At 40.3% G+C, this 23,283-nt stretch overlaps 1 protein-coding gene across 1 annotated transcript in view; it reads right to left on the reverse strand.

Moving 5' to 3' along the window:
* LOC122551638 (voltage-gated inwardly rectifying potassium channel KCNH7-like) overlaps window positions 1–23,283 on the reverse strand; it is a 470,988-nt gene that overhangs the window by 216,007 nt on the left and 231,698 nt on the right. The window contains exon 4 of the mRNA XM_043693875.2: window positions 1,607–1,639. Coding sequence (XP_043549810.2) covers window positions 1,607–1,639 — 33 coding nt within the window. The remainder of the gene's footprint in view (window positions 1–1,606; window positions 1,640–23,283) is intronic.

The raw sequence follows: 23,283 nt of genomic DNA on the forward strand, positions 1-23,283 counted from the left end.
GGTTGTTTGTATGACATAGCAGTTCCTGGGCTCATACCTGATTTTTCAAACACAGATATACATTTTTACAGTTTTTTTTTATTGAAATGAAGACATATGCCACTTTCTATAAGCTAATCATTATAATTTAAGCCAAGGACTAAATATTCTACAGTTTGAAAATAAATTAACCATAATACTCTTTTTATGATTAGTTATAATTTAAGCTAACAATATTGATGCTCAACATAGCACTTTAACATTACCAAGTCATGCAATTTTTTGTGAATTCTCTTAATGATCAACATTTCCTGTACTTTCATATGTACTCCAGGAATGATACAGAACATTATTTTACACTGATTGCATTTGTATTTGATAGTTTGTAAAAGATATTTGTTTTTAATGTTATAAATAGCAAAGGCTACCCCACTAATTAGATGTAAAATATTATTTTCCCTGATCTATTGAATGTACACATGACCCATTCTGCTTCACTGCTTTAATATGAATATGTTCAAGTCTATTACTGAATTCAGTATCTGTGGACAGCTCTGCTAGAAATAACCTTGCATTTCCTCTGCTTTAACAGCCAGAAGGTATGTAAACAAATAAAAGTGACACATTGAAAAATGAATACACTTTAAAGCAAACATCTTTCCTTGATGTGCTATAATTTTATTGTACTTAATCACCTTAAAATAAATTCTAATCTACAAATTCAAAGCACAGTGGAGTTTGGTTGCAACCACATTTATACTGACATTATTTGTTCCTGACATGCAGTTTTGGTGGGGAACATTTTCTTTGTCAAGCTGATTTCCCAAGGGAAAGTCAGTACAGCCTACTGTGACAGGAAAAAAATTGAGCTTTTGGATTCGCATATATAAAAGTACTCTATGGTTGTTCCTTGTAGGGGAAGCAATTAAAAAAAACTAGCAACTGAAGAACTACTGATAATTTGAACAATTGACTCCAATATAACTTCTTGCTGGACAAGCTACATAACAATTGACAATTTCTCAATGTTGTACTGCATTGCCTTTTTTTTAAAGGCAAGTATGTGTTTTAGAAGTAGTTCACAGGATTGTTGTGAGTACATTTTAAAAGACGTTCATACTTTAAGCAAGGCATAAGAAAAATTAGGAATTTGGTAGTTAATATGTCAGCACAGGTGATCTTCTGAGGTCGCAGATAAAAAAGCGATAAAGTTCCAAGCAATACACAGGGAGTATTTAGACTACTGTATCTGATCAGACACTGGACGTCAAAAATGGAAAAGCAGTAGTTTGAATTTGAATTATTATTATTCTTAACTTTAAAAAGTACTCCAACAAAAAAAAACACATTTGAATTAATGAATAAAAGTAGACTAGCAGAGACTTTTTGATGGTTTTTTAAAAAATGAATTTTTGGGGTTTCTCCACAGAAAATAGTTGATTTAAATTTGTACATAAATGTTTCAGAAAAATAGTAACTTAATTTCAAAACAGTTTGCCATCTATTCTAATTAGAATAGGAATGTTGTAATCCTTGAATATGGAATTTCTGTCTGGAATGATCTAGTTATATTATATCATAAAACATAAATACAGAACAAATCAGAACTGACAGCAGTAAACTTTACCTGCAAAAGAGTCACTGGAGATAGGGTTGCCATCTGAAATACAATTGAACTACATTTGGTGAAAGCAGCACGATTGGTGAAAATTTAAAAACAGTAACATGTAACAAGATTGATACTGATCAGAGATTTTATTCCATTCGACTCAAAAGATGCTTAGAGCTTAAAGCTCTTAACGCATAATTATTTCTCTTAAGTTTCAATATCAATTCTGTAATTGTATTAAACTTAAGATAATTTTTACTCACCTTTTCCATTGATTTACATCGGGTAAATCTGACCATTGCTCTGAACCTCCAGTGTTGCTTGCACTAAAGAGATTTAAACTTTTGCGAGTAAGCACTATGAAGTGTACTTTGGTAAGCATAGGTAAACTAGACTCTGTAACCCTAACCAAGAGTCAAGACTCTTTTTTTTCACTGATCAGATGCTTCAACAGGGAAGGAGCTCTCAAAACTCAGCACGGTCATTGGAATAGCCAGAAGGCTCTGAACCTGTAACCTGTGGCGCTAAAGGTGGATTCTCTAGCATTATAGCGCAGAGTGTCATCCACAATGGTACAAAACCTTGAAAAGAACCTTGGGGAGTTTTTGTCTTCTTTTTCCAACTGTTTTGTGTATGTTTGCTCCTACAGGCAGCCCTGGATCGACTAGGTGAAGTATTCACTGTAGTTCATTATTCTTCATTGAAAGGCCTGGCGGTGTATGTTTTAGGAGCTGAAACTCTCTCCTTTTCTGTTTGAGAACTTAGAATATCACTTATCAGCTCTGATAAGATAGTTTCACTCAAAGGATTACATTCTTAAAAAAAATAAGTTGGTTCAAATCCAGCTTTAATTTTCTTTTTATTGTACTTATTCTTTTTGGTTGCATTGAGAAATTCATTATTTTATTTGGCAAAACTTAATATTTGATAAATTTATTTGAATTTGAGAATGTTTTCCATGGTTTTCTGATTTGTGGCAATATGTGACTGTCATAGGAGAGTGTAATTAGATTAGATTAGATTATTAGATTACATTACAGTGTGGAAACAGGCCCTTCGGCCCAACAAGTCCACACCGCCCCGCCGAAGCGCAACCTACCCATACCCCTACATTAACCCCTGACCTAACACTACGGGCAATTTAGCATGGCCAATTCACCTGACCTGCACATCTTTGGACTGTGGGAGGAAACCGGAGCACCCGGAGGAAACCCACGCAGACACGGGGAGAATGTGCAAACTCCACACAGTCAGTCGCCTGAGGCGGGAATTGAACCCGGGTCTCTGGCACTGTGAGGCAGCAGTGCTAACCACTGTGCCACCGTGCCACCCACGGTGGCACAATAAATTCCTTCATTTGGAAGGAGGTGATTTGGCCCATTTGCTTAAGTCCCTGTTCTTTGTCCAATGTCCCGCAACCTTTCTATTTCAAATATATCCAGTTATCTTTTGAAAGTTACTATTGGATCTAATTGCAAAGCCAGGAACTACATCTCAAATCACAATTTATTGGAGAAATATTCTTCACATTTTCTTTCTAAAATGTTTCTAATTATTTGTAAATCCATGGCTTATAATCACAAACCCCTCCCCCCGCCCCCCCCCGTTCCAGTAGAAACAGTATCATCTCCTCTATCAAAGCTCCTCATTATTTTCATTACCTCTCTTAAATTTTCCTGAATCTTCACTGTTCTAAAGAGAACAACCACAGATTTGCTAGTCTCTCCACAGATTTGTAGTTGCCTGTCCCTGGTTCTACTCCTCTCCAAGTCTACGATACACGGTAAGTGTGATGTGGTGGAGAAAATAATCAGCTATTAGTGTATAAATGTTTATAATTTTATAAATGTTCAATGTAACCTTCTTGCTTTATGCATCTATTTATAAAGCCAAGAATCCAGTATGTTTTTTTTTCTAACAGGCATTTAAATCAACTGCACATGTGACTTCCAAAGATTTGTAAATGTGAACCTTCAGGTTTTTACATTTTTGCAACAGCTTTAAAATTGTCATCCTACCTATATTGATTCTCCTCATGATTTCTTCCATAAGGAATCGCTTCACAATGTTAACGTGTCTGAAAATTTCATCAATCTGACCACATCATTTGACAATTGTTATTAATTTTATCCTTCTTTACTGTAATTTCCACTTTGGTTATATGAAAATTTTGAAATTATATACCCAACTCCAGGCCATTGACCTATTTGAAAAAGAGTAATAATCCTAATACTGTTCCCTGGATTTAAATGCGATACATGGAACAGTTCATCTTCTGCAGTTACATCAGCTCCATCTCCCACCTTTTCCTCCACTACGTTGATGACTGTATCAGCGCCACCTCGTGCTTCCACAAGGAGATGGAACAGTTCATTAACTACACCAACGCTTTCTACCCTGACCTTAGTTTGACCTTGACAATCTCTGTCACCACCCTCCCCTTCTTGGACTTGGACCTCTCCCTTTCCATCTCTGGCAACCAATTTAACGTGGACATCTATTTCAAACCAACCCACTCCCACAGCTACCTGGACGAGATCTCCTCCCACATCCCCTCCTGTAAAAAATTATCCCTTACTCCCAATTCCTCAGCCTCTGCCATATCTGCTCCCAGGAGGGCCAATTCCACCCCAGGACATCCCAGCTGCATGCCTATTTCCAGGACTGCAATCTCTCCTCCCACAAGATCAACAATGCCCTCCAGCACATCTCTTCCACTTTCTCCACCTCTGCCCTTGAACATTACCCCTCCAACTGCAACAAGAATAGAACCCCCTGGCCCTCATCTTCCATCCTACTGATATCTGGATACAGCGTATTATCCTCTGCCATTCCCGCCACCTACAGTCAGACCCCACCACCAAAGACATATTTCCCTCTCCACCCATATCTGTGTTCTGAAGAGACCATTCCCTCTGTGACTCCCTTGTTAGGTCCACATCATCCTTCACCCCATCTCCACTCCTGGCACCTTGCCTAGCTGCTGCAAGAGGTGTAAAACCTATGCCCACACTTTCCCCCTCACTTCCGTTCAAGGCCCAAAGGATCTTTTCACATTCAGCAGAGATTTACCTGCATATCCATCCACCTCATTTACTGTCTCCATTGCTCTCTATGTAGTCTCCTCTACATCGGGGAGACAGACGCCAACTCACTGAATGTTTCAGGGACCATCGCTGGGATACACACACACCCAACAACCCCACTGCCCTGTGGTCAACCACTTCAAATTCCTCTCCCACTCTACCAAGGACATGCAAATCCTGGGCCTCTTCCACCACCGAATCCAAGCCACCCGACGACTGGAGGAAGAACGCCTCATCTTTCGCCTTGGGATCCTAAAACCACACGGTATCAATGTCAACTTCATTAGTTTCCAAATCTCCCCTCCCCCACCTCATCCCACATCCAATCCTGCAACTTGGCACTGCCCTTATGACCTGTCCCACTTGACCATCTTCCTTCCCACCTATTTATTTCACCCTCCCCACCGACCTATCACAATCACCCCCCACCTGCATCCACCAATCACCTCCCCAGCTAACTCCCCGCCAGTCCCACTTCCACCTTCCTACTGATCTTGTAAGCCCCTTCCCCTTCACATTCCTGATGAAGGGCTTATGCCCGAAACATGGATTATCCTGCTCCTCGGAAGCTGCCTGACCTGCCACACCTTTTGCCCCAGATTTACTACAGTTTGATAAACAAATTATTAAATTACTATATGCATAACTTATCTTAATAAGTTCCTTAATTTTCATATGACTACATGTTCTAATTGCTAAACCAATGAAATTAGGCATGATGAGGAACAGGGAGGAAACATTTAATTTCCAGTCATCATCTTTGGATTCCTTAAAATATGGACTTTTTCAATATATGTATCTATATTTTTGGATCAGCAGACAAAGATGAATAAATGCTGATGCCACACAACTTCCAGCACAACCCCTCTACCTCTCCCATCCGCCACCTCCCCATCTGGCTTTACTGGAGAGTACTAATCAGATCAATCTACAATCCTTCAATATATGTGCAGATTGTTATAGGCCAGCAGGTAGATATAGAGACAGACTATATTTGTGCAGCAATGCTTCCAGTTACATATGACAGCTGTTTAGCTGGAGTGACGGTAAGTATTTTTGTGGGATACGTATTCATGAAGGAGCAATTTGTCACTTATTCCCAGTCAGTCTCAATTAATACATGGTACATAGTTGCACAGATGGCAGACACTTGTCAAGCAGAATGGTGGGAGATTAATTGTTAGAATGGAAACCAGCATAAATTTTGGGATAATTTATTCTTTTGTGAATTGATATTGCCTTTATACATTGAAAAGTCTATTCAAAAATGTGGTTTTTGATTTGATCTCAATATACATTATTCTCCAACTGTGGCCCTCGATTCAATGCAAAAACATAATCATTTTGTTAATTAAAACAATATGCTGAGAAGCAAATATATCATATGCTCTGTATATACGCAGTCAGTATGCTTGGTCTGCTCAATATTTTCATGCTAAAATCTATTAATAGGACTTTCATAACATCTTTGTATCTCGCTAGTTAACTGCTATCATCAGGAGAATCTTGCATTAATTGTGCTCATCTTTTTCTGGAAAATACTGAATGATTAGCAATATTTTTCCTTTTTGATGTGGCAAGATGTAATACACATTGATCTAGTCGCACTGAGAATATGACTATGTCTTTGAGTCAAGGGTTATTCAGAGAAATGACGATCTTGCCAAGGTAACTTCACCTCAAAAAGAGATAGTGGAGGAAGGAGACTAAATACATAACCTGATCATTCATTTAAAACTTTAAGTATTCTTTTTAACCCCAGCATGGGATTTGCACCAGAAAACATATTAATTTTATTTTTATTCTATTAATACAACTGTTGAGGCATTAAAAGTTTTCCAAGAGCTTAATCTGACACTAGTTGTTTCTATTTGCATGTGGAGTTTAACATTAAGCATAATGAATGATCAGAAAAACACACTATGCATTTTACAGAGTTTGTTTTGTAGTTGTTTTATGTTCCATAATTTTAACTTTTAAGTGACATCTTACTATAATTTTTGTATTGAACCAACTGTTAGCAGATGTACAGCAATGGAAAAGTGTTGATAAGACTTTTGAGATAGGTCTATCACAAAATATGGTTTTCACACTTGATATGGGATCACAGTAATCTGACATGAAGCAAGTTTAAAGGTTTTTAGGTAGTTTGTGCACCCGATAATACATATCCAAATTTAACACAGCATACAAATTTTGTATTGCTTGCTCATTTAAATTACAGTCTGCAGTCAATGCTGAGTGTCCTGTTGTGTGATTGCAGACTCAAGCAGAAGCTGCCAAACTGTGGGAAGCTTGCATTAGTTCAAAGAGCTAGCCCTACTTAAAGCCAGCCAGTACCACTGACAGCAGAAATGCATTATGGTGGAGCAGATGTTGAAATTTATTGTAAAACTGAGTGTGGGAAAGTCACAGCAGAGCATATGCTATACTCTGGCCCTTGGATAACAGGAGAGATGTAATTTATCTGCAGATGCCTTCCAGCCGAACTTTGAGAAAGATAGTGACAGTAGTCAATGCCTGGAGTCTCAATCCAAGACCTGGGTGCTAAAACACAAGATATTCAGTGTACGAGTGAACAAGGTCAGTGGATGTATTTTCAAAAGCCACTGCTGACTAATTGTACAACTAGATTAGATTAGATTACTTACAGTGTGGAAACAGGCCCTTCGGCCCAACAAGTCCACACCGCCCCGCCGAAGCGCAACCCACCCATACCCCTACATTTATCCCTTTTACCTAACACTACGGGCAATTTAGCATGGCCAATTCACCTGACCAGCACATCTTTGGACTGTGGGAGGAAACCGGAGCACCCGGAGGAAACCCACGCAGACACGGGGAGAATGTGCAAACTCCACACAGTCAGTCGCCTGAGGCGGGAATTGAACCCGGGTCTCTGGCACTGTGAGGCAGCAGTGCTAACCACTGTGCCACCATGCCGCCCACTAGCTTCTAACATTGTTCAAAGCACCATAATCCTATCACTCATCTGCCAACAATCTAAAGCAATAATGACTCATGCTGAAAATGTGTTGCTGGAAAAGCGCAGCAGGTCAGGCAGCATCCAAGGAACAGGAGAATCGACGTTTCGGGCATAAGCCCTTCTTCAGGGCTTATGCCCGAAACGTCGATTCTCCTGTTCCTTGGATGCTGCCTGACCTGCTGCGCTTTTCCAGCAACACATTTTCAGCTCTGATCTCCAGCATCTGCAGTCCTCACTTTCTCCTCAATAATGACTCATACCAAGCACTCAAAGTTTCATCTAATCCTCACACGCTTTATACTGCATCGATTGTATGCCGCTTTTACCCATTGCAAGACAGTCAACAATTCCAGGGTGAAGTGGCCCATAAATGCAGGCAGCATTACTTACCCAGCAGGAGCTAGATACAGCTACATGTTCTTACTCCACTGGATAAAACAGTAGTTGCTCAAGGGAGCTGCCAAGGCTCAGACTGTGCCCAATGGCAACATTGCAAACATTAAAGATGACAGCAGTATCATATCTAATTTTCTCTATATGCCCCTCATCCCAGAGTTAAATCAGAGATTGCCTGGCAGAAAGCTTATGGTCAAATTAGAGGGATTTATCACTAACCTGGTAGTGGGTTTTTTTTAACCAAGTTAGGAATTCATACTCTCCAGTATGGAAGTGATGGCATGAAGACATTTGCAAACCCATCCACCTGCTGACTGATGTTTCATCTTCCTTTGAAGCAGAAGTAGCAGTTAACTTCATTCTTAGCTTTCATCAGATGTTATGCAAGCTCAGACTGCTGCCATCCCAATTCAGACTCGTGTGATCATAGCTCTGGATATTGGCTTTCCAGGAACCTGCTGAGCAATCTGTCCTCTAACATATTTCTAACATTACTGAGATGTACCCCAAAAGGAGTGGCAGTGGTTTCATGGAGTGTGAGCCTGCTATTCTCTCCGAAGATGACAAACATTCATTTTGCCATCACTGCCATTCTAAAATGGGCTTGAGGTTTTCTTATCTTGTTTAGATAACAGCAAGGGCTTCAGGGTGAATGAGCTAACTGGGTTATAGCACAATGGCACAAGAAGCCATTCATGGGGAGGTGGGGGGAAACAGGAAGGAATGCAGTGATAATAGGGGACAATGTGAGGGCGACTCACGTTGTTCTCTGCACCAAAAAGCAAGACTCCAGCATAGTGTGTTGTTTGCTCATTCCAGAATTTGATTCATCTGCTTTGGGTTGTAGAAGAACTTGCATCAGGAAAGGAAGGATAATAATGGTTGTATTCCATATTAGCACCAATACATAGATAGAACTAGCAAAGAGAGGGAGTATAAGAAATTAAGTACTAAATTAAAAACAGAATTTAAGTCATAATCTCTAGATTACTATTTGACTCACATGCAAATTGGCACAGGATGATTAAGATTAGATAGGTGAACGAGTAGCTCAAATACTATTATGGGATAAGTGGGTTTTGGTTCTTGGAGTACTGACACCAATACTGGGCAAAGTACGGTGTGAACCACTGGGACTGTCTAAACCTGAACTGCACTGACACCTCTGTTCTCAAGAGCTGCATAATAGAGAAGAAGAGGGACTTTAAGCTCAATAAGGAGGGTAAGGTAGAACAGGCTTTGGTAAATGTAACAAATCAAGGGATGGAATCAAGATCGGAGAGCAAACTACTAATATAGAAACTGAATATCAGAGAATGGCAAGAAGCGATAGAGATAAAAACCTAGGAATACTCCAACTGTCAAGGCTAAACGCTACAAAAATTAAAAAGAAACAAAACTGAATACATGCTGCATTCATAGCAAAGTAAATGAACTGATAGCGACTGTTGAAGTGAATAAATATGATCTGATAGCCATATGGAGATCTGGCTGCAACATGACAAGATCTGAGTTATGAATATTGGCATTAAAGAAGCATTGGAAACTAGGTAAAGACAGAGAGGTTCTCTCCCAATTAAAGACAGTACTTGTGGAACAGCTAGAGATGACCTTCATTCAGGAAACCATGATGTAGAACTGGTGTGGGTGGAGTTGAGGAATGGTAAAGGAAAGAACCACCTGATTAAGGAGCAGGACTCTGAAAGCTAGTGCTTTCAAATAAACCTGATGGACTACACCTGGTATTGTGTGATTTTTAACTTTGTATACCCCTATCCAACACCAGCGTCTCCATATAGTGTTACAACTACAGAGAAAGATCAAATTTAATATGTGAGAGGTCCATTCAAAAATCGATAACAGTAGGCAAAAAGCTGTTCTTGAATCTGTTGGTATGTGTTTTAAATGTTTGTATCTTTTGCTCAATGGAAAAGGGTGGAAGAGAATATAACCAGGGTGAGATGGGTTTTTGATTATATTGGCCGCTTTCCTGAGGCAGTGGGAAGTATAAAGTCAATGGAGGGAAGGCTGTTTTGCGTGATGTACTGAGCTGTGCTCACAAATCTCCTGTGGTCTTGGGCTGAGCTGTTGAGATAACAAGCTGTGATGCATCCAGATAGCATGTTTTCGATGAGAGGTATCTATAAAAGTTGTTGAGAGTCATTGTGGACATGCCGAATTACCTTAGCCTTCACAGGAAGTAGAGGTGTTGGTGTGCACTCTCAATAATAGCATTGACGTGGATGGACCAGGACAGATTGTTGTTGATGTTCACTACTAGGAACGTGAAGCAATGCTTTCAGGGATGAAGAACTTGAGCAATGTGGATTGATTATAGAAATTAGGACTGTTTACCTTGATGAAGAAAATTTAAGAGGAAATATTTATGAGGAGGTATTCAAAATCTTGTGGAGTTTATACAAGAGAACATAGGGAGAACCTAATCCCACTTGTAGATGAATCAAGCACTAAAGGGCACATGTTTAAGGAAATGGTATAAGAAGCAGTGACAACATGACAAATGTTTTTCACACAGTAAATGGTTAGGATTTGAAATGCAGTGCCTGAGAATGTGGTTGAGGTAGTTTCAATCAAGGTATTCAATGAGTTACTGTCAGCAAAGGGAAAATGTGAAAAATTATGGGCAAAAAGCAAGGACATGGCACTAGGTAAATTGCTCCCATGGAGACACAGCACTGACTAGCTGGTCCAAACAGCCTCCTTCTGTGCTGTAAACATTTTGTGATTGTATGATCATCAACTGTTGTTTGAAAGGCCTCTGGGTCAGTGACAGCACCCACATGAGCAACAATCCTGTGTAAAAAGTCAGAGAGTCTCATCAACAGGGGATTTTTGGCTTACACTAGCTACTAATATTAGGAAGGAGGACCTCTGAATGTGTGTAAGAACCCAAAATATTGGAGGTCTCTGAAAAATGGTGTCTCTGAGCAATGGAGGCCTTTGACATGTAAGGGGGTCTCAAATATCCAGGGGTATCCGAAATACAGAAGTTCTTGGGTGTTTAGGGAATGAAGGCATTTCTGAAAAGGTCTGAGGAAGGACTTTGAAATGGATAAACCGAAATAAAGGTGATCCTTGGTTTGTTTTCTTCCCTGGCAACAGTTTTCCGGCCTTGCCTGCTCACACGTGGCCTCCAATTTCTTGGAACTTCTTGCATCAAAAATGCTGGTCTGAAACAAGGGGCAAAACTGTTTAATTACAAAAGGTGCAGCCATTATGAGGTAAATGCAATCAGAATCCTCAAAGTCATGTGATCACTTGCCATATGACAAGATGTAAAATGACCAGGAATAACATGGTTGTTTTGTGTGCTCGGAATACTGTATGAACAAATCCCCAGGATTATCTCCAATCAGAGATAGAAATTATTTCAGTACTTGCACCCTCAGTGTCATGCGTATTTAACATGTTGTGGTAGGATTTCAATGATACACGTGTTGCTGCTGGTCACACTCAGCATCATTCCCCTTAACTACAGGGGCTGTTGTAATAGTGGTATGTAATCAGCAGCAACATGTGCCACACAGAGAGAGAGAAAACATTTTGCGTGTAAATTTTTAAAAAGGACACCTTGCCTAAAGTGAGCAATTTCTCAGCATTTCCACTCTCGCTATGGCATTTTTGAGAGGAGCTAGATGTTAACTAGTCAATAATGGATGGACTAGAGTTGTCAGCATCTGCTATTACCTCTGGTAAAAATCCCAACAGTGCTGATGGAGGTCAGTAAGATGATTCCTGCCAAAACATTTTCTTTTGTCTACCAATGGAAGCAGTACAAGGATGTAAGTTGGAAAATCTTAAAGACAATCTGAGAATATGTCTGAGGAATAACGCAGCCAAAACAGAAAGTACTAATAGTGCTCAACAGGTCTGGCTAAACCAGCTGAAGCTGGCAGGGGTCTTTCCCTAAATACCTGATATGTAGATTGGGCTATAGCCATAGGCAAGTATGATTTGAACTCACGGAGGTAGCCAAAAATGTCCACATAGGCTGAATTTCCAGGAAGGTTTTTACTTCAATTGTACAAAAACAAAATATTATGGATGCTGAAATAAACGCAAAGTTTACTGGAAGAACTCAACAGGTCTGGTAGTATCTGTAGAGAACACCATCCCGTTAACATTTCAGGATTTTGACTTTTCATCAGTATTTTATTTGGTGGGGCCAGGAGGATGAAGTGTGCCTTTTTATGTTGCAAAAGAAGTCACAACTTTCATCACCTTTCCAGCATCACCTTCTCCACACTGACCTTCAATCACTGTTTGACTTTTGAAACTTTACAGTTGCTTCCTGTCCATTTTGCTTTCTGGGAGTGGGGCACTCACTCAGAAAAAAAATTCCCCTTGATGGAGGGATACATGACCAGAGGCATAGACTTAAGGTAAGGACAGAGGGGATGTGAGGATATTTTTTCCACTCAGAAGGAAATGGGAATCTGGAACTCACTGCTTGTAAGGGTGGCAAAGGCAAAAACCCTTATAGTATTTAAGAAGTGTTCAGCCATTTTAGATGCCAAGTCATACAATGCCAGGGGCCAAGTGCTGGAAAATGGGTTTAGAATAGTTAGGTGGTTGCTTTTGACTGGCGTAGACTCCATGGATCGATGGTCTTTTTCTGTGCTGTAGACCTCAATGGCTCAATTCTACATTGAAAAGCATTTGTCTACATCCTTCCAAATGTATATTGTTCTATCGGCCCTGATGTCAACAGGTTAGGCAAATAACTTGCCGCCAGTCCCTTGGTTTCACTTTCTCCACATACATCTTTTCTCAAATCAAGGCCTGAATGATTCTGCAGATTTGTTTTTCATCCTTGTGTTATTTTATCATTGTGGCTTTGCCTTACTTCAATACTGAGAAAATGTTACATATATTATTTGGAAAAAAAAATCACCCTCATCCTAAGTCTAAAAATTGAGTAAGAATGTACACATTCCTTTTGAGACAATTTCACCTTCATCTGAATGAAAAACATTTGTTTCCAATTTTGCCATATGAAAGACTAGGAGCAGAGAATGGCCACTTTGAATCAGCCAATAAAGAAATGTCATTGTGTTGCACCGTAGCACATGGGTGGTAATGGTAACAATATCAATAGGTCTTCATAAAAGGGTGCACATCATGGTGCCTCTCTTGAAACTACTGCAGTGATCTTTGTTAAGGTCAGCCCATCATCAGGATCAGACAGTGACCTTCTGTTTTATTCTGAGTCCCAAGCATCAATATATATACTCCAACCTCAGACAGCTAGTCATGTCTGACTCAGATGAAAATTGCTATCCGGTTTCAGATTAAAATGAATGCCCTTGAACCTGTTATGTTCACCTCTTTTGTTATTACCATTTGCCATATTTTAAAAGCAAACAAACAACTATTGTGTCAAATTATCTTATTATAAATGAACTGAGAGCAGTTTGTTTACATCATAAGCAATAGAAGAAGGCAGAAAAGTATTTTTATTCCAAACAAGTGCATCAACCAAAAACTGATGCTTGCTTTCTTTTATGTGCTCTATTTTTATTGGAGAACCTTATTAACAATGACTGAGTGATATGAAATGTGATTTTTTAAAATGATGTGGTCAATGAATGATTCTATATTAATTTTAATGTCTTGTATTAAGTCCTGTGATTGGTCAGATCTGGGAATTGATCCAAAAGTAGCCAATAAATCAATTGCAATTAACTGAAATGGTTGTTATCAGGATATTGTACAATTTGTCACTGATGGCGAAATAATCCCACAGAGACCAGTATCCCATCACCAAGTCACCCTTTATTTATCCTTGCATAGTCCTTGACACTGGTCTGGTTTCCTCAGAACCAGCTCTCAGAGTGAACAGAAGCCCTGACAGCCCTGTTTTAATCTGCTAGCCAGGGTTCCTGAATTGGACCAAGGGACCAGCCCCAATCAGGGAACTTATATTCTAAGAGGCCCACCTGGCTGACCTCATTACAATTACTACTGATATAATGTATTATGCAATGAATGACTCATTGTGTCAGAACTATTACAGAATTGGCAGGCCATGAAATTACTTTGTGTAATAATAATATGTGAATATTTAACATCTTTGTCTGAGGTTCCTTTGCTACTTCAGTAAAGACATTAATTCATCTATTGGTAGATTAATGCTATCCCAGTGCTGCAGGGCTGGTGGAAGGTTGCTGAGTTTCAGCAGATGAGTCTTCAGATGGTCTTGTAGGACAATCGCAAATGGTTGGCTTTTGCCTACATAATTTTAGCATGGGTAGCAGCAATCTGGGCCAACTTCAGAGCCAACACATTAAAGGAGTGATAAGGGTGGGAAAATAAATGCTCTTCTGATAAGGCAGGACTGAAGTTCACATTTAACAGAGCCACCAGTGGCAGTACTTTAGCAATACTAGCCATGTGTCATAAGATAGATAGTGGGACTGCAGTGAAATCCTGCAAACCCTGGTACACAGAATAAAGGTGGCAACAGCCTGGGTATGCACACGATCCTGCATCATATACATCTGAGACTCTGCAACAGTTGTTTGTGCTACAAAGGAAGCTGAAACATTAAACATTATGTTCAGTCTGTGAGCATGACAATAAAGCTGTCTATAACCTCCACTCTGTAAAGCATGGGCTCCAGCGTACACAAAGCCCAATGTCAAAATAGTGCTGGACTCATTCATGATCTTGACATTGTAGGTAGGCTTTTAGTGAAGTGTGCCATTACAAGAAATTTCATGTGCATGTGAATTTCTTCTTAGTCATTGTATTCTTGTCCTTTCATCACTGCCTGAACATTTCTCAGGTATCTGAAAGGAGAAAGACATAAGGTCAGAAGTCAGGTGACATCAGGTTATAGTCCAACAGATTTATTTGAAATCACACCTTTTTGGAAAGTTGCCCATTCGGCACACTTCGCTGATGAAGGGGCAACATTCCATAAGCTTGTAATTTCAAATAAACCTGTTGGACTATAACCTGGTGTTGTTTCACTTCTGACCTTATTCACCCCAGTCCAACACAAAATCTCCACATCATGAGTATTAGTGTGCTATTCACTGGTTCTAGTCAAGAATAAGAAGGATGCATATGTCAGGTTTAAAGTGAATCTTTTGAAGAGTACAAGATGTGTAGGGGCATTCTTAACAGGGAAATCAGGAGAACAAAAAGGGGATACGAGATAGCCTTGGCTGATAACGTTAAGGATAATCCAAAGAAATTCTACAATTACATTAAGAGCAAAAGAGCAACTAGAGAGAGAGTAAGGCCCCTTAAAGACCAACAAGGTTGTCTATGTGTGGAACCAGAGAAAATGGGAGAGATACTAAATTAATATTTTGGAGGTCTGAAAAAAAAATCAAGTTGGATAAAGCTCCAGGACCTGATCAAATATATCCCAGGATGTTGTGAGAAGTTACAGAAGAAATTGCAGGGCCCCTAGCAGAGATATTTGTATCATCCACAGCCATGAATGTGGTGTCAGAGGACTGAAGACTGGCTACTGTTGTACCTTTTTTGAAAAAGAATGTAAAGAGAAGCATAGGAACTAAAGACTGATGGGTCTAACATCAGTTGCAAGTTATGGAAGGGGATTCTGAAAGAAATGATTTACATGCACTTGAAGAGGCAAGGAGAGATTAGGGAGAGTCCGCATAGTTTTGTGCATAAGAAGTCATGTCTCACAAACTTGATTGAATTTTCTCAGGGCACAACCAAATGGATTGATCAGGGTAGAATGGTAAATATTGTCAAAAGCTTTACTATAGTCCATGTAAACAATGTTCCACATGATAGACTGATTAGTGAAGTTAGATCACATGGGATTCATGAACAGCTCGCCAATTGGACACAAAATTGGCTTGATGGTGGGAGACAGAGAGTGGTAGTGAAGGTCGTTTTTCAGACTGGAGGCCTGTGACCAGTAGTGTTCCACAGGGATTGGTGTTGGATCCTCTGTTGTTTCTTTGTAATTTACATAAAGATTTGGATGAGAATTTAGGAGGCACGGTGAGTAAGTTTGCGATGACACCGAAATTGGTGAAAAAGGTTATCTAAGATTACAAAGAGATCTTGATCAATTGAGTCAGTGGGCTGAGGAGTAGCAGTTGGAGTTTAATTTGGATAGATCCAAGGTATTGCATTTCAGAAAAATAAACATGTGCAGGACTTATACAGTTCATGGTAGGGCCCTGGGGATTGTTGTCAAACAGAGAGATGTAGGGGTTCAGGGACTTATTCCTTTGAAAGTTGCATCAGAGGTAAACTGGGTGGTTAATAAAGCATTGAACATGCTTGCCTTTGTTGCTTAGAATTTGAGTTGCGATGTCACGTTGCAGTTGTGCAAGACATTTGTGAGGAAACTTTTGGAGTAGTGTGTACAGTTCTGCTATAGGAAGGATATTATTAAATTGGAGAAGGTTCAAAAAAGATTTACCAAAATGTTGCCTGGATAGCAGGGTTAGAGTAATAAGGGGAGGCTGGATAGGTTGGTACTTTTATTACTGGAGCATAGTAGGTTGAAGGGTGACCTTGAGGGGGGGGGGGGGGGGAGTGCAAAACTAGAGAGTATATTTTTAAGATCATCAAATAAATATTTAAAAGGAACCCAAGGGGCAGCATTTTAACACTGAGGGTGCTTCGTATGTAGAATGAACTACCAGATTAAGTAGTAGATTCAGGTACAATTAAAATACATTTGGGTAGATACATGAATAGAAATGTTTAGAGGGATTTGGCCCAAACACAGGCAAATGGGACTAGTTTAGTTTGGTAAATCTGGTCAGCATGGATGAGTTGGACTGAAGGGCCTGTTTCTGTGCTGTTTGATTCTATGACTCTCTGCTTGTCTCGCTTCCCTGTAAATATTTCCATATTTATTGCTTTAAGCCTTCCTGTCAATACAAGTTCCACATTCTCACCATTATTTGGGTAAAGAAGCTTCTTCTGAGTTCCCAACTGAAGTTCTTAATGATTAGTTATACTCTTCCTTACAAGATGAAACATTCACTCTGAGTCAACTATATCAATTCTATCATAATTTTAAAGATTTACGAGGACAGAATCCCAGCTTTTTTTTCAAAAGTAATTCAGCCTTACAATTTTTTTGTGACATCTACAGATGTGCATTTCCTGTACCATTCTTGCAAATTTTGGCTGCACCCTCTACTTTTTACATCATTTTTATAATATGGCAATTGTGGAGTAGAGGTTTCATTATACTCTTACTCTAAGAATAGCTACTAAGCATGAACAAAAGGAGCAATACCATAATGACATCTAATCATGAGTAATTAGAACCAGAATCTATAATGCTCCAGACAAATGCCCTCTCTTACCATGACTTATAAACAGTTATACTTGATACAGTCTTTCACTGTTCACTCACAAGATTGCAGACCTCAATGTATTAAGTTATTAGAACTGCACACAATATTCTGAGGGTCACAGCATTAAAGCTCAATGTAGTTTTTGCATATCTTCTCTGCTGTTCAAGTCTATTGACTAGAAACAAAACCTAATGCTTGATTTGCTGCAGCAGCCACCTGAAAATGCAGGGTATCAACGTTAAGATGGTTATAAGTGGAAGGAAGTACTTGGATTAACCTTTCTATAGGTGATATGAGGCACTCAGCAAAACAAGATTATCGAAATAATATTTCATCGATTTATCAGTAGAGTGCTTCATTATATTAACTCATCTTGTTGTTACACTACGCTGTTTTCCATTCACAATTAGATATGAATCGAATGGTAGCCTTGTGTAACATGGTCATAGCTCATAGCATTTGAATGAGTCAAATACTTCAGATTTTTTTTGTCAATATTAAGATAAGGCATGCTAGTCCTGGTGAACCAACAACTTCAGGAAAGCATATTACACAATAAGCACACCTAGATTTAAGCACAGCAAAGTCTTCTTAACAATAAGTTGGAAAACGCACTGTTTCACATAGATTGCACCATGTCACATGCTGAGATGATGCTGTCCTATCACTTCAAAGCCTATCTCTTTCACAAATATCAAGTAATATGTCATTTGAAATGAAAGAAATTCAAAGTTCAATTATTTGCTTGTTATTTTCTATTCATGGAGAAACAAAACTGCTTTACAAGCAGGAATTTGAAACATAAACAGATGCCAAAAACACTCAGCAAATTTGGCAACATTGTAGCCAAAATTATTGACTTCATATTTTTTGTGAATATTCTACTAGATGAAATGTGTGCATCTAAAACATTAAATGATGTGTCCTCTCCACTGAATAAAATCACCACATATGAAACTATTTTAATTTTATGATCATCATTATCAGAAACCTTTGATTACATTGCTCATGCTAAGAAAGCTATGGATGCAGACATGATTAAGATGATGGAATGTTTGTTACAAGAACAAGAGGTGTGATACTTATAGAGGTAGTATTGTACCCTTTGAAGCAAGAGGAACCTGAACCCAGGCCGCTTAGTCCAGAGGTATGGATATTACCACTGCACCACAAGAACCCTAAGAACTGAAAACTACATATTCCTTTTTATGCTCCCACAGTTTTCAAAGGTGCACAATTAAGCATTTATGTTTCTTGTCATTGTTTTCATATCCGTTGAAGTGTCACCAATTTGTACATTTGTCCTACAAACAGCAATGCCATAAATGGGAGAAAAATATTCCACAAAATAGACTGGTTTTTCGTGTTGATTGAGAAAATTATAATGCTAATCACAACAGGAGTGAATTCCTGCATCTATGGACAAAATCTTGCAATTCTTTGGGCATTCCTTTGAACAAACAGTTTAACTTCTCACTCAACAACAAAAGCACCTTTGATAGTGCAGCATTTTCTTTGCACTGCTGTGAAGCAGCAGTCTCAATTGTGTACAGATCCCATAGTATGGCTGTATTCAAGAATATTTGAACTGACAGAACTAAAATATAAAAGCAAATGACAATAACAGGTTTGTCATAATAAATTACATCATCAGATTGAAAATGAAGGAATTCTTCTGAATAGGACTGGATCATCAAGTCATTAGAATTAAGTGCATTTACAACAGTCATAAACAAACAAAGCATTGCTTCCAGGCCCACTTACTCTATATTGTTATACTTATTCCTGTTGTAAATCAAAATAGTTTTGAATTCGATAATCATCGATTTGTTCTCATCATAATCAGAAAAACAGCTCACAGTTCAGCTGTTAACAGAAGATTTGTGGTTATGTTCATATCCTTAGAACATCCCAAGCCACTTTCCATCAAATTAAGTACTCATTTATTAGTATATAGAGCATGATCCTTTGCTCTCACTAGTGGTGAGCTTGAAGATGGGAAGAGCAGTAAATTAGTTGGAGGGCTGGCATGATAGACTCTGCTGCTTTCCTGCTTACCCATGTATTACATTCTGGAAGAGCTGGTCTGTGGTCAAGTTGCCCATTCCACCATCGACTAAGGCCTTTAACTATCTAATTAATGAGCAATTAAGGACCTCATTCCACTGCTTCTGGGAATAACCCAGCTGCAGGTAGGCCTGTTACGATGCTGAGGTGACAGCATCAAGTTCTTGGGAGTGATGATCACTAATAATCGGTCCTCATCCATTACATTGAGAAAGCACAACACTGCCTCAACTCCCTCAGGAGGCTAAGGAAATTCCACCATACAACAACTAATTCAGCTACTAATGCCTCAGCAGGAGTGAGTTCGGGAGTGGGACAAGCCCGTCGGTCAAAGGCAATCAGTGCCGATTGAGGAAATTGATGAAGGAGAGGAGGGGAACCTGCTAAAAGCCATCCCATGCCCTTACTTCCAAATGTCAGGCCCCACTCTCCACAACTCCCACCTGAAAAATCCCTGCTCCACAGGATTTACCCATGACCCGGATTGCTTTACAACTCTGTATTACCCTAATAGAATATTGAAATCTTTTACCCAGGTATTGTGTGATAGAATAGGTGACAACACTTCCTCCACGATAATCCTCAACAAGACCACTACTGTCCTCCTTATACACTCATGACTGTGTGGCCAACTTCTGCCCCAATTCCATTTACAGGTCAGCTTACCACCATTGTAAGTTGAATCTCAAACAACAATGAGACAGAGTACAGGAAAGAGATTGAGTTCTTAGTGGTATGGTTTAAAGACAACAATCTCTCCCACAATGTCAGCAAAATGAAGGATCTGGTTATCAACTTCAGGAAGTGGAGTAAAGGGCACACTCCTATCTGCTTCAATGGTGCTGAGATGAAGATGGTTGAAAGCGTTAAGTTCCTGAGAGATGCTCATCAACAATCTGCCCTCCATTTTTTCCTCTCCAGACGTTCCCAACAGTACCTTTCCACCGACACTCTCATTCGTTTGGCCGAACTGGTCCTCACCCTTAACAATTTCTCCTTTGAATCCTCCCACTTCCTCCAGACCAAAGGGGTAGCCATGGGCACACGTATGGGCCCCAGCTATGTCTGTCTCTTTGTTGGCTACGTAGAACAGTTGATCTTCCGTAATTACACCGGCACCACTCCCCACCTCTTCCTCTGCTACATTGATGACTGCATTGGCGCCACCTCGTGCTCCCGCGAGGAGGTTGAGCAATTCATCAACTTCATCAACACATTCCACCCTGACCTTAAATTTACCTGGACCATCTCCCTCCCTTTCCTGGACTTCTCCATCTCCATCAGTGACGACCGACTTGACACTGACATTTTCTACAAACCCACCGACTCCCACAGCTACCTGGATTACACCTCTTCCCACCCTATCTCTTGCAAAAATGCCATCCCGTATTCCCAATTGCTCCGCCTCTGCCGTATCAGCTCCCAGGAGGACCAGTTCCACCATAGAACACACCAGATGGCCTCCTTCTTTAGAGACCGCAATTTCCCTTCCCACGTGGTTAAAGATGCCCTCCAACACATCTCGTCCACATCCCGCACCTCCGCCCTCAGACCCAACCCCTCCAACCACAACAAGGACAGAACGCCCCTGGTGCTCACCTTCCACCCTTCCAACCTTCTCATAAACCAAATCATCTGCCGACATTTCCGCCACCTCCAAACAGACCCCACCACCAGGGATATATTTCCCTCCCCACCCCTCTCCACCTTCCGCAAAGACCGTTCCCTCCGTGACTATCTGGTCAGGTCCATGCCCCCCTACGACCCACCCTCCCATCCTGGCACTTTCCCCTGCCACCTGCAGGAACTGTAAAACCTGTGCCCACACCTCCTCCCTCACCTCCATCCAAGGCCCTAAAGGAGCCTTCCACATCCATCAAAGTTTTACCTGCAAATCCACTAATATCATTTATTGTATCCGTTGCTCCCGATGCGGTCTCCTCTACATTGGGGAGACTGGGCGCCTCCTAGCAGAGCGCTTTAGGGAACATCTCCGAGACACCCGCACCAATCAACCAAACCGCCCCGTGGCCCAACATTTCAACTCCCCCTCCCACTCTGCTGAGGATATGGAGGTGCTGGGCCTCCTCCACCGCCGCTCCCTCACCACCAGACGCATGGAAGAAGAACACCTCATCTTCCGCCTCGGAACACTTCAACCCCAGGGCATCAATGTGGACTTCAACAGCTTCCTCATTTCCCCTTCCCCCACCTCATCCTAGTTTCTAACCTCCAGCTCAACACTGTCCCCTTGACTTGTCTGGACTTGTCCGACCTGCCCAGCTCCTTTTCCACCTATCCACTCCACCCTCTCCTCCCTGACCTATCACCTTCATCTCCTCCCCCACTCACCTATTGTACTCTATGCTACTTTCTCCCCACCCCCACCATCCTCTAGCTTATCTCTCCACACTTCAGGCTCTCTGCCTTTATTCCTGATGAAGGGCTTTTGCCCGAAACATCGATTTTGCCTGTCCTCGGATGCTGCCTGAATTGCTGTGCTCTTCCAGCACCACTGATCCAGAACAATCTGTCCTGGTCCATCCACATTGAGAAAGCACAACAATGTCTCTACTTCCTCAGGACGCTAAGGAAATTTTACATGTCCACAAAGACTCTTACCAAATTTTATACATGCAGCATAGAAAGCATCCTATCCAGATAAATCACAACTATGGCAACTGCTCTTCCCAAGACTGCAAGAAACTACAGAGAGTTGTAAATGCAACCCATTCTGTCACGTAAACCAACCTTCCATCCATTGACTCCATCTATACTTCCCACTTTCTCAGCGAAGCAACCAACATAGTCAAAGAGCCCTCCTACCCTGTTAGTACTCTCTTCCATTGGGCACAGGATATAAAAGTTTGAAGACAAATACAAACAAATTCAAGAACAGCTTCTTCCCTGCTGTTATCAGACTTTTGAATAGACCTCTCAACTATTAATGTTATTCTCTTTCTCTGCACCTTTTCTGCAGCTCTAACACTGTATTCTTCACTCTGTTCTGCGACCCTAGTGCACTTTGTATTCATACGATCTGCCTGTATAGCATGTAAAACAACACTTTTCACTGTATCTCTGTACATGTGACAGCAATAAATCAAATCACATCAGACAAAAGACAGGAAGTCTACTCAGATTTTACTTAAAGAAACCTTTTTTTAATGTAACTCTTTGAGTACCAATGCTCAATATAAAACATACATTCATTGTAACACATATCTCTTACTTCATCTAACTTCAACCTTAACTCACTCTTTTAACTTCACTTTACCTTACTTTAACTTAATTCACACTTAGCCTTAATCATCACTTTAACTCTGCAAGTTTGGCTTGAAACAAATAACATCCTGATTCGAGTAAAGTGATCAACTTTTGCTTTTGGTGTAAATCTTGCCTCATGGTTCTTTGTTTTCTCTGAAGATAACTTCATGGCACATAGTTCTCAAATGTCAGTCTCGATGGCTCACTCATGCAAAATCCTTTGTGCTGGTAACTTTTATCTCAAAACGTGTCTCTGGTACTCAGCCAATGAACTGACCAAACCTGATCATACCATTCAATCCCAGCCAAGATATTTACTGGTAAACAACACCCAAATGATTATACAAAGTCATAAACAGCCACAAACTATTCTCCATATGAGGTAATATGGTGTCAGTTTGTCTAGCAGGCCACAATGACACCTCCTTTGGTTGGTCAACACAGGAAACTGCAGGTCACAGCTTTCATTACAGCTCACAATATACCCTGGCTGGAGGTTTAATTGAGGTCAGACTTTGAACTAGCTTGACCAAAGTTCTCAGCATGCTTGATTTTAGTTCTTAA

This window comes from Chiloscyllium plagiosum, unplaced genomic scaffold (assembly GCF_037043375.1).
Source record: "Chiloscyllium plagiosum isolate Xiang-an unplaced genomic scaffold, Cpla_swu_hap1 HiC_scaffold_7, whole genome shotgun sequence".
NCBI lineage: Eukaryota > Metazoa > Chordata > Chondrichthyes > Orectolobiformes > Hemiscylliidae > Chiloscyllium > Chiloscyllium plagiosum.